Below are 12740 nucleotides of genomic sequence, written 5' to 3' on the forward strand. Positions count from 1 at the left end.
TTTTGTTTTTAAGCAAAACATTAGAACTGAGCATCAAAATTTTTTTCTTGTTTTCACATATTCAAATCTCAATCCTAATAATTCTTAATCCTACTACCTCCTTCCAGAGCATGAGATAAGCAATTACAGAACATGATGTGCAGAAGATCATTTAACAGCAATGCTGCAGTTTCCTTGTCACGTTCAGCTTACTACAAGCACTGGGTCTTCTCTGCTCTACATGCTTGCCTTATGTAATAGGCTGCGGCAAACTTTTATGACAGATGACAACTGCCATGGATCCCTGGCAGTTTTTTTGTAATATAATCCTTTATGGAACCCAGTAGATTAGAGAATTTAAACTGTATTTACAATGCAAGTCATACCTCAAATAAATCATAACCCTCAGCTTCCACCCTATCGTATGGTCGGATGATGCCATCTTCGTGAATGAAACGTGGAGGACGGAGATTAGATACTTCTTCAGTTGATTCTGCCACCCTGCCATAGACAGTGGAACAGTATTCTGGTAAGCTTACTACAATTCTGAGTTTCACCAGTATATCTTTAAAAAGTCACCCTTTCACTTGCCACATATCCCGCTTAGACTCACAGGGTTCCCTACAGACGTAAACAGTAAAGACAGACTGCTAGTAATAAATCCAAAGTAACATCAGCCAATTCGACAGCTACAAGAATAACTTGGAGAAGTCTACTCCCATCCATGGATAATTTACTAAGGTTTTCACGTTTATTAACACACCTTCCAAAGGTCCCCTTAAAACACAAGAAGCCCCAGATGTGCACTGCTAACTGAATTTCAAACTGGGAATTTTTTCTCTGACAATTTCAGTGGTCTATTTTTTACAGTAAGTTTAAATGACATTTAAATATTTGCATTCAGCAGTACACAAACATACCTCAAAAGTCAAATTTACACATGATCTTTTAATTACTTTCTGATCAGGGGAGTGAAAGGAGAAAATGTACTAGTTAACGTTTACCTGAACTACAACGCTGCAAGATCTATTCTGAAGCAACAATTTCCAGAGATCATCATAAAATACACTGATTTCTTTACAGGCAACTAGGCATCTCTCAGGCCCATATATCCTACTCCATACTGTATTTAACACAGATAGCTGTGTGTCACTACTGGACCATTTTACCACCTGGTATCCAACATACAGAGAGTACTGCGATACTTCCTCTTGACATTTTACCTTTGAATTCCCTGGAAGGTACTGCTTGCCATATCTACGATGCCACCAGTTGGGCGGGCCACCACTCCTACAAGCCCCTTTCCAATTCCTTTAAAAAACCCAGCTGCACCTTCTTTTTTAGCCCCTTTAAAAGAAAGGGAATAGAAAAGGAAAGAGTTTTAATGACTTACTTGAAGACACTAAAACACAGAATTAAACTATTAACGCTCCAGGCTGCATTAGAACTGTTTTGTATTGGAAACAGTCCACAAAAATAGATTACGTACAATCCACTTATAAAAAAAAAAAAAGTTCTCTATGAAAAGTCACAGGTTGCTTCTCTGTCTGTTCAGACATGTTGCAGTTCACTTAGCACCTTACCAGCCTAAGATGTTAACTAGACTCTCCTTCTAGACTGTAGGCCAATATATCAGTTTTGATAGGTTTATAGTAATAACAAAGTAATCTGAAGACTCTAAGATGCACAAGTATAATGGAAATTAACTATTTGTATCTCAAAATTACATGTTTCTGGTGATACATAACTACACAAGAGCCAAGACAGTGTTTAGAAGCACGTGTGTTCATCCATCAATGAGAGAAGGACTACACCTCAAAATATCTGCCAATAACCTATAAAATACAACACAGTAACAACTTCCAACATTTAAATCACTTTCACATGAATTTTAATAAGAGGCATTTTGTCTTGGATTTTTTCATCCTCTATCATACTGATAAAGTGACAGTCTTCACAAAAATAAATACTGATCTCAGGCATAAAACCAAACTTGCTTTTTAAGATTTCTCCAACCTTTGGAGTCCCAAAAACTTTTTAATTTGGTACTTTTTAATTTATTACTTTTAGTATCTTTATTCTGGCTTTAAACAATTAATTGGGTACTACAGCAGGCTTAACAAAATACGCCACAAACATTCCTCAATTTATACAAAGGCTGAAAATGTGGTAAGCCAATAACAGCTATAAATATATTTGAGTAAATCATCATATAGGGTCACATTTCAATTAGAAAGATAAAAATAATCTTGCTACGCCTTAGCATCACCGCATTTAGATTGATATTTCTTAAAATTACGAAGTAAACTGCAAAGTATTGGGAAGCCATTTAAGTATTGCTGTGCAACCTTAGTGCTTACCTTCTACAGGTTTCGTGATTATGCCCGTCACACCTCCAACAACACCCTAAAATGAAGAAGATAATTAAGTTCCTACTTAGAAAGAGGAATGCTATAGTCCAGCTGGGCAACACGTTGCCTCTCATCCTTCATTTTAAAACTTTACAATGAAATTCAATATTGGAAACACTGTTTCACTGGGGTTTTTTGTTTGGTTGTTTTTTTTTTTTTTAAATTTGCTTTTTTAAAAATTTTTAAGAAAATCATAACTGAGGGAAAGAAAAGTGGGGGAAAACTTAAAATAGCTGAAGAAATATTTATACTGGCAAGACAGACAAAAAAAAAAGTCTTTTATACAGTAATCAGTCCTGTAATAATTAAGAAAGTCACTATTTCACTTTCAGTACTAACAGGAAGCTTCCAAAATTCAGTCATGAGTGAGTGATACCAAGTATTCAAGATAAATTAATATCAACTGACATTCTGAAAGACTTTAAAGGACAAGTAGTTTAATGGCACCAAGGCAGAGGAATAAAAATCCACTGAGGTAACTTCCAAATTTTCAGCAAACGGTATCAGAAACAACCCCACAAAGTTTATTACTTACAACTACTTAGAAATGTGTTCACTTCACTGTTTTTATTTTCAATGGAAAGTGATAGAATTTATTAGATGACATAATCTGCATTCAGTTAATATAGATGTCTCAGTACTTGTTTACACGAGGTTTGTCTCATACTTAGCACTTTAACTAGAAGTAGATGTGATCTTTCAGCAACCAGAAAACGTTACTGATTTTTCATTTCAGAAAAATCTCTCAAATCTGATGTAGTACTTTAATGACAGAATTGACTGCGAGGTAAAATAAGGGCCCAGATACTTTCACTTCATAACACATTTGTTGAACATGAGCATTTGTTTATTTACATAATTCACAGCAGAAATTTGTGTTAGTTCCTACACTTTTCCTTTCCGAGACCTTACCTTTAATTACTGAGGTTGGCCAAAAACACGACCTTAAACACTGAAGCTGATCCACTCTACTGAGTCTCCTATAAAGCGACTGCATGTCTGTCTCTTTTGTTTAGTTCATGAACTGATAAAGAAGATAAACTTGCTTGCATATAATTTTCAAGCACGGATTAGGAGTTGGCACATCATACCCTCAACTTCAAATCCATACCCGTAACAAGCCTTTTCCTCCTTTGGCCAGGCTGTCACCAAAGTCTTTTGGCTGCCGACCCATTTCCTCTCTCCGTTTCTGCTGAAATTCTTTATCCATAGTAATGGCAGCCAAGCCTTTTCCAACAGAACCAGTGATCCTAGACACCACCCCTGCTGCACCACCTGATGGAACAGGGCAGAAACCAAAAGTTACTGTTCTTTCACAATTTAACAGCAGACAACACACAAGAAGCCACAAAGTTCATAGTGATTTCCCTTCATATTCAGTTTAGATATTGTGAATTTACACAGAGTAAATACCACATGTTGTCTCCTTGAGGAGACTCCGGAATCTGGCCTGAACTTAATAAATACAGCAAAATGTACCTGTTAAATGGCTTCAGTACGTGTTATCTAGCATACTGGATGGAATCATATTCTCTCTAATTACTGTGACACACAGTTAAAAAAAAAAAATCTAAGGTAACTGGAACAGTAACTGGTCCTAAGAACACCTTTCAGGCTTCTCCAGACGCTTTAGGACCATTACAATGATTTTCCTTATTCATCCACAGCATGTTACAAATTCGGTTATACATGCAATGTGTCTCAGTTTGATTGCTCAGACTACAAAACAGGCATTTAGATGGTCTCAAATAAGTTAGGTAGGAATGATTTGTATCATGAATACTGACAGCAGCATCTGACAAACTTGAATACTTGTCAAAAAATTACCATGTAGATATTTTAAAACTATAACTTTTCCCTCAAAATAATAATAATAATAAAAAAAATCTCAATGCAATCCATGAGCTAACCTAATTTATTAAAACAGTAATGATATGATACATACCCACTGTGTGTCCAAGAAGACTTTTGACACCAATTACAAAGCCCTCAGCAAATTCTTCAGGTCCTTGAACAGCCCCCTAAAAATGAAGCTTATTGTAAATAGCATAAAACTATAAGTTTATGCACCTATTTCAAGAAAAATTAGCAATTCCTTTACATTGATGAAAGTAAGGCCATTTGAATATGTTATTTCTTTAAAGTTAACATAAAAAATTACTGATTTCTTAACTGTTCAGGGTATAGAGTACAGTGACAGCAAAACTACAACCCTACCAGTATATTCAATCAGCCTACTACTCATACACTGTTGAGGAATCAGGAAGTCATACCTGGAACGGCTCATAGAAGAAAGCTTCAACTCCCTCAGACAAGCCTCTGATTAAGCCAAACGGATTTCCGAGAACATCTAACCCAAGCACAAGAACATACATCTGTTTCAGGAGCTAAAAAAGGAGTGGAGGGAGAAAAAAAAAACAAAACCAGCATTACTAGCTGTTGTTATGCATAGTTCCATGTTAAAACCCAAGGCTGGTAAATTTTTTTATTTACTACCTAAGTAAGGTGTAAGGGTACTTAAGTAAGTATTCCTACTAGAAGGAAGACATACTGCATCTTTTGCCTCAGTCTATGTATGAATAACCATTAGAATACTTCGGTGAAGAAAAATATAAATAAAAAGAACAGAAGCATTCACTTAAAATTCTTAAAACACATTTTCAAGACACTTTTGTATTTATGTTTTCGTGATGTGCCACCAGATTCAGTGCCACAAAATAAAAAATTAGTAGCTTTTAGATACTCCAAATTTTACACGAAGGCTAGACTAAATAAGCTTACTTGTTCACTATAATGTCTAACAGCTCTCTTCATCAGTTGGTCTCTCTTGTAGAACTGATATTTAATTTCAAAGAAAGCAAGTCTGAAAGACAAGTAATCACATATTAGTTATAGACAGACTTCCTCCTTCTAAATAGTTCTTTTTTTCCTTCAGATGATAGTCACGAAGCCCTATTCTCTTAAAAAGGAGCCCAAACCTCATCTTCCCTCCATTCCTCCTTTTCCCCAAAGGCTGTACACATTTATACTAGAGTCAGTCAGCAAAGTTTACCATGGACCAAAGCATTAAATGTATAGTAGCTTTATCAAAAATATTTTTTGTTAAAAATATCTTAATTAGCTTACTTGAAAATAAGATCATCCACATCTGTTAGAGTAGCTCCAATACTCTTCAACAGCAAATTCAGAGAATGGATAGCTATCATTTCCTCCCCCTTATCTGATGCTTCTCCACCAGAAGCCAGAGATAGGCTCAAATGCAACTGTCAAGACAGAATTAGTAAACAAGACAAATCAAGACCCCCCCCCAAAAAAAAAGAGACACACACCAGACAGGTTGTGTGTTGCATATGTAAACAAACCAGTGGTGAAACAGTGATAAGCATATTTTTATTCACTTTGAGGAATTGTACAATTTCAACAAGCATGCTTGAACTCAGTGGCATTTGTTTGTTAGCTTATGTATTTATTTATATTACCATATACAGAAGTGTCAAATTGCCCTAACTTTTGTTATATTTACATCTGTGAACTTCAGTGTAAACAATGAGAGAAATAACATGTTAAGTAGGTGGAGCTTAATTTCCTTTTCCCTTGTTCACCACCATAACCAACATTGCTCCCTTCCACTTGCTTAAAAGAGGGCAGTAATAGCAATTAACCTGTATGATTTGACTTTTTCAAGAGTCCCAATTTTCTGTTTTTTTTCAAAAAGCCTCACAGCCATTTTCATGTCTTCCCACTACCCAGTGGTTTAGAATATTTAGTTGAGTCACTGAAGTAAGGTAAAAAAATGGGAAAGAAGCGCCCCTTCCTGTACTGAACAGACAGCACGTCTAAGCATTTCAAATAAAGATGCAAGAGACTTAAAATTGTAACAGTTTCTTCAACAACTTTAACTAGACTAGCTAGAGGATCGTGTTCAAATATTACAATAGTGTCTTGTTCCTCTTGTGTCTTCCCTGTCTTCATACTCCTATAAGTTTATAAGCACAAGCATATTAGGTTCTCAGATGTTATTTCTTTTTTCTAACTGTACCCTAACAGATATCTTGAGAAATACATAAAAAGTTGAAAAAAAGTGCCAGAACTTAAGCATCTGTATTGGGATTTTATGCCTGTCTTTTATACATTTAGTGAAAAAAGACAAGTAAGCAATTTTTCTCCTACAAATTATTTTTCAATCTGATAGCCTTAGGGGAGCAGCCTGTTGATTCAGAATAATGTATAATTACTGATGGTCTTTATTCCCTTGCTCTGAAAAATCTAACTGGTTCAAGAGAGACATGAAGACATGCCCATGAAAATGTGTTTATTACAATTTATCATCCATTACTTGGGTACCTTCAGGCCAGCATTTTATCTAGCTCTCTTCATTATTCTACCCATTGACTCTTCCCACTTAGCAATGGTTAAGGGTCTGTTTGCACTCACAGGCAAGATGGGCAACTAAGAAAGTTTTCCAACAAAGTATTAAGCTCTAGAGAACATTTGAAAAAAAAAAATCCCCATTAGGAAGACAGCATAAAGACCTCAGTTACCCAGAAGGCTGATCTGAGGATGTATTTACTATAAGGAATTAAGAGATCATTGATATCAAGTGGTTTATTAACCAAAAGTATCTCCATTACATACCTTAATTGGAGAAATATGAAAATGCTCAAAGAAGCTGAGCATTGACAGGTCTGTTAGGGAAGCCTCCATTAGCTCAGTGTTAAGTGCATCCACATCTTGCTGAATTAATTTAGTCTGGTTTTGTTAAAAAAAAAAAAAGAAAAAATAGAACAGAAGTTTATCTAATCAGCATATATGTAATATAATTAATAATATTATATATAAATACAGGTAAAAAATATATACATTAAATAAACAGCACAAATAATAAACACAGACAAAAATAATAAAACAGTTAACTAACTAGCACCTCCAAAACTGAAAACAGACCAATTACTTTTGTATAACACATTATAACTGTGCTAATACATTTCTATAATCCAGGGTAAAAAAAAAAAAAAAACAAAACCAAACAAAACACAAAAAACCCAACACCACCACAAAACAAAACAGACTCCAAACACAAAACACACAACAATTTGTGTGACTTTTCCATTTTATGCTATATCACTTGATATTCCCTTATATTCCTCTATTACTTAAGATATCACTTCCAAATTAATTTAGAAATATTAGTAAAATAACTAACTTCTTGAGGTTCTTTTCAGTTTTGCATTTCCTCACAAAATGAGAATTTTTATATAGTACATCTGAAGATATAATGTCTAAGAAAAAGCAACTTGTAAGTATGACTCTCCTACACATACTAGAACCAAACATCACCTTTCTGAATACTATCCACCTAATTCAGAGCCATGAAAATTTGTTCCTTCTGTTCTCTAAAGACAAGACACTGTAGACTAACAGACAGTTAGAAGTCCACTCTATAAACCCTAACCTTATTTCATCTACCACCCTTAACAGTTTGTACCCACAGTTGAAACAATCGTGTCATCAATGAAACACTAAGAGAGCAGAAAAGTCACACAAACCCAAGTATCAGTAACTCAAGCTTGTCAATTAGTAACGCTCACAGCCAATATTTAACAGAAATATCAATGATTCACTGAAAATTATCTTATCATGTCCCTTTATTCACTGTTGTCAAATGCAATATTCACTCATTTAAATGGAAACATTGAGAAAATCTCAACACTGTTACCATAAAGGCCCTGTTCAGGCAAAAATCAGTTTCTTTCATACGTTACCCTTTGTCTTTCAGCTTCTGGGTCTGTAGATGGAGTGAAAAGTTCACTAAGTGCTCCTAAAAATCCTTGATCAATTTTCAGTGCCATTTCCTGGATTAGAACCATGAAGTATCTAAATAGGAAAATCAAACAGTGTATGCTTGTAGAAGTTTAACTTCAATATCACATGCTTACCCTACATAATTCAAGTTTTGTTATGCAATGTTGCATATTAAGACGATCTACAATATCAACTCCCTATTTACAGTTAGAAGGGCTTGCCAGCCTCACAAAGCTATACATTACTTTACTAGTGATTATTCATATCTTAACACTTCCAAAATTTACCTAGAAATATTAACCAGCACCAATTATTTCTTATATTCTATACATTATGATTCCATGTGCACCATGGATAATGTTACCTAAACAACTTCTTTCTTCCTATTACCCAGCTGCCTCTCTCCAAAAGGCATATTACTGGAGATTTATTTTATTAAAATTCACCATTCTCAAGGATTATATACACACTAGTTGGGTACTGGTACTTGCATTAGAAACCATCAGTGTAACGGTTTTGTCCCATTTTTAGTACACAACCTCAAGACACAGACATATTAACTAAAGAACATACATGTCACAATACATGAACTGTCTGTTGTTAGAGCACCAAATAAATCCAGCACTGTAGAGCAAACAGGCAGAAATGCAACTCTGATATTGTAGTACAAGATGGAAGTAATTCTGATTACTAAGGAATATGCATAACTGTCCCTTCATGCGGTCAGTCCTTACTTTCTAAAATTAAGTTTCTTTTAGAATGATGGTTTTTCACTGGAGATATTTAAAAACCTCAATCCAAAGTCAAGAGCTGTTTGGATAAGAAAACATGAACTTTAAAATAAAGGTTCACTTCTAAAATGCATTAAATCTCTAAAATTGTATTACACCACACTGTTAAAACTCACTTGAACTGCAGTACTTTGCTGTATTCGTTGAATCTAGTGATAATGCTGATGTCAATGAAGGGTTTAGGTTCTAAATAAAAAATAAATTAAAAAAAAATCTAAGCATATGTAAAAAGATAAATTGCAAAGTTACCACTTCCAAGGCTGAATAAATCTGATATCGCTAAAGGCTTTCTCTTACCTGAATCCAAAGCAATCGACTTGGGAGGGGCTACAGGGTGAAATACAACAGGAAACATCGATCCTGGTAACTGATTATCAACCTAAAAGATTATTGCATAATTGCAGGAATATTTTAATGACACTATAATCAAAGACCATTTTCATTTTAGAAGGCTTGAGAAACTTCTTTATAGATAGTGTTCAAGAACAACATAATTCTTATTTTGGGCAAAGGAGAAAAGAGGAAGAGGATTACTCTGATATGATTTTGGAATGTTATCTATTTAGTTATAGAAGGTCAGATGGTTGGAAGTGTTGCACAAGGGATGCCTACGCAGGTTCACACTCACAAAGATCCATTTAGAGGATCTGCAGCTGATGGCCTACGTTGACTGTAATAGTGAAAACTACCTTCAGGCAAAAATAAAAACAAAATGTGAAAGATAAAAGGAAAGAGGAAAAAACTCTACCCCACCAGCTGGTCAGGCAAAGCATCAACAAGGTCCTCAATGAGTGCCCTCCCCTGGGGGACTCTGAACCACAGCAAATGGAGATGAAGATAGCAACGATGATGATTCCTCACCATCATTTCCCTCTAGTACTAAACACTTCTCACTAGTACCTGCTCAAGCGCTCTATTGGTTAATTTAGCAACACTATTAGTACTGACTGGAGTATGCTAATCAGGTGCAAGTGTTGCATATTAATTCAGTGTTAAACTTTCCCGCAGATATATTATTGCGTACTATTTTTGAGTTTTTATATGTCTAATATCTACTTCCCATTAGACAGGTAGTTTTTGTACTAAAGAACTCTGAACCTCTAGATACAGTCTCTAGAATAATACGTTACATGACTGTATACAAACAACGGTAAACAAATTTTGAAAAAAATTGAGGTTTTTGTTTGTTTTAAACCACCTCTCCTTAGAAATAAACTTTCCATCATAGTACACTGCTTTACATTAACCCACAATTTTGTGGACATTTTCCCCATACCACTCGCAAAATCCTGGGATGGCAGTTCTGTAGTACTCTTCCATCAATGGAGCATTCATAGCTCTTCTGCTACTCTCACGTAGTGAGCAGAGCACCACATATATAAGATTTGGAGATACTTCTTCATATAATTGAATAAAATAAAAGCCTTAAAGTGTCCGTTTAGTTTATAGAACACGATGAAAGATGGTACCTGCAGCCAATACAATTGAGCCCGTAAGCTTCTTTGGTGAGGTGACTGTTTGAATTCAACCTGAATTCCTGACAGGAAGTTGCGTCGGATGTTGCATCTGACTGGGAGACGCATTTCCATTGGAACCTTACTAAAATTCACCTGGAAATATAGGAAAGCAGAGCTAACATACAGCTTAATTAGAGAAATAATAAAATGTTATGTACCTGCATGTAAAGTAATGAAAACCACAAGTTAGTCTGATAAACACATTACACTCCAACTTCAGTTGTCCCAAGTGGGAACTTCTGTGTCATATTAGTAACTCTTTCTTCATAAGTTATATATTACACTGGCATAATTAAAGATATTTACATGCAGGTGATTCTTTCCCAGCTGATGCTTTTACCCTTAACCTGAAACATTTAAGTTAGGAGAAGCAAAAGGAAAAAGCTTTCCTTAATTCTGAGTCAAATGTAATGACTTACAGATACAAGGTTTTGATATCACGTACTTTAAATGCACTACTGCAATGTACAATACCTAAATATTCTTACAACTGAGGGTATATGTGTTTTTCAAATGAAACGATGATATAGAAAAGAAGCCTGATAATTGTACTATAAAATGCCTATGTTTTACTTATAAATTTAATGTATTGAAATGTCTGTGTGGAATACAGGTATGTATAATTACTGTCTGAAAAAGCTCAGGTAAGTGAATTAATTTCAAGAGCCTTTGAATGCTACAGGGTCCTTTTTCATATCAAGTCACAGGACCTGCAGCTTACTAAAAAGTTAAAACCAAGATTTCTGCAAAGAATTTAAAGTTAGATCAATGAGAATGTAAGTTCATGACTAACGTGCAGATACCGAGCAATCTTTTCTACCACACAAAAGTAAAATTCTTTGAGATTCTTACTTCATAATACAAGTCTGGAAAATACTTCAATACTGCCTCAGTATTATTTCAATACACAAATATTCTACTGCATAAAATGTGAAACTATTAAAAAAAACCAACTTGCTTTTTGTTTGTTTCTCTTAACAAAGCATCTATCTACTCAGCAAAACAGAAGGCTGTTTTAACTGTTGCCTATGTTCTCCAATCATTTAAACACTGAAACCTCAAAACCTACCTCAGTATTGCCATCTAGTTTATGCCAGCCTGGAGCTTGGAAAGCACTCTTAGAAAGATACTTTTGATAGGCTTGTTCCAACAGGTTTATTTGCTTTTGATTAAATGGTTTCCACTTTTGCCTCGGTTTGAATTCCCAAACAACACCAGAACTGCAAGACAAATAACAAAGTTAACAATTTAAAAGTACTTAAACCTTTCTTATTCCTGCAACTGATGTAAAAAGACATCACCTCAAGAAAACCCATTGTTTACTTTTTTTTTTAATAGAAGCTAAGAAAGGAAGCAATTAAATCCTACTTATTGAAATTGCACAACAGGAATAAAGGCAGAACTTAGTTTTACTTAAAAAGGTTTCACTTATATTAATTTAATTTGAAAGATGTCCCCTTCAATTTAACTGTATTGCTAAAATTATTATTAAAATTAAAGCAAATTTTGATTATTCGAAGGAATATTTAGGTTTCCATGTGCATTACCTAGTAATTCCTATATAAGAGATTTCTTTTTTATTTTCATTGTTAACAAGAGAAAGTCCAAGACTATGGATTGACAAGTTTATTTCTTGATCAGGTTGCTCCAGCTCCTCTGCTTGTCGTGCTTTAGAAACTAATGCAACGTCATCTGTGAAAAGTAGCACTCGTTGGCGTCCATCCAGGAAAGACACCCAGTGTATTTGAGTATTTGCATTGTAAGGGAATTGGCCACATTCATCCTGTATTGGGGGGGGAAAAGGGTATATAATTATATTACAGGAGTAAATCCATGATATTGCTATGTGTTTATAAGCAAGCAAGTTTACTGGCACACACAGAAACTAGAACTCAGCATTCTTCATGTTTGTTCAGTTTACTGCATCATACGGCTTTGGTGGCATCTCGTATCCCAACATAGGAAAGAAGTTGAGGGTTGGGATTTTTTTTTCCTTTTGAAAAGTAGGCATTCCAGAAATATTTGTGGGTGAGAATAATATTGGAAATTATAAGGAAACAAAGGCCTTACCAGCAAAAGAAAAGATTTAGAATCATAGGTGATGGGGGAAGCATTAAATCATATACCACGAAAGAGTAAAAGCAGACAATGATTAAGGTCTCTGCTCTTATTTGTTATTTCTTATTTGTGAATTTTTGAGGCAAAACCGAGATAGTTAAAGCCCTTTTCTCAAAAGCCCA

General features: G+C 34.8%; 1 protein-coding gene across 7 annotated transcripts in view; it reads right to left on the minus strand.

Moving 5' to 3' along the window:
• Positions 1-12740, minus strand: part of VPS13C (vacuolar protein sorting 13 homolog C) — a 106608-nt gene that overhangs the window by 22284 nt on the left and 71584 nt on the right. For all 7 annotated transcript variants that reach the window (XM_074601297.1, XM_074601298.1, XM_074601296.1 and 4 more), the window contains 15 exons: positions 12048-12283; positions 11570-11720; positions 10453-10593; positions 9281-9362; positions 9100-9169; positions 8153-8264; positions 7026-7139; positions 5517-5653; positions 5172-5253; positions 4664-4777; positions 4336-4411; positions 3502-3665; positions 2340-2385; positions 1203-1326; positions 366-480 (listed from right to left, as the gene is read on the minus strand). In XM_074601297.1, the coding sequence (XP_074457398.1) occupies positions 366-480; positions 1203-1326; positions 2340-2385; positions 3502-3665; positions 4336-4411; positions 4664-4777; positions 5172-5253; positions 5517-5653; positions 7026-7139; positions 8153-8264; positions 9100-9169; positions 9281-9362; positions 10453-10593; positions 11570-11720; positions 12048-12283 (1764 nt within the window). The remainder of the gene's footprint in view (positions 1-365; positions 481-1202; positions 1327-2339; positions 2386-3501; positions 3666-4335; positions 4412-4663; positions 4778-5171; positions 5254-5516; positions 5654-7025; positions 7140-8152; positions 8265-9099; positions 9170-9280; positions 9363-10452; positions 10594-11569; positions 11721-12047; positions 12284-12740) is intronic.

This window comes from Larus michahellis, chromosome 9 (genome assembly GCF_964199755.1).
Source record: "Larus michahellis chromosome 9, bLarMic1.1, whole genome shotgun sequence".
Lineage (NCBI taxonomy): Eukaryota > Metazoa > Chordata > Aves > Charadriiformes > Laridae > Larus > Larus michahellis.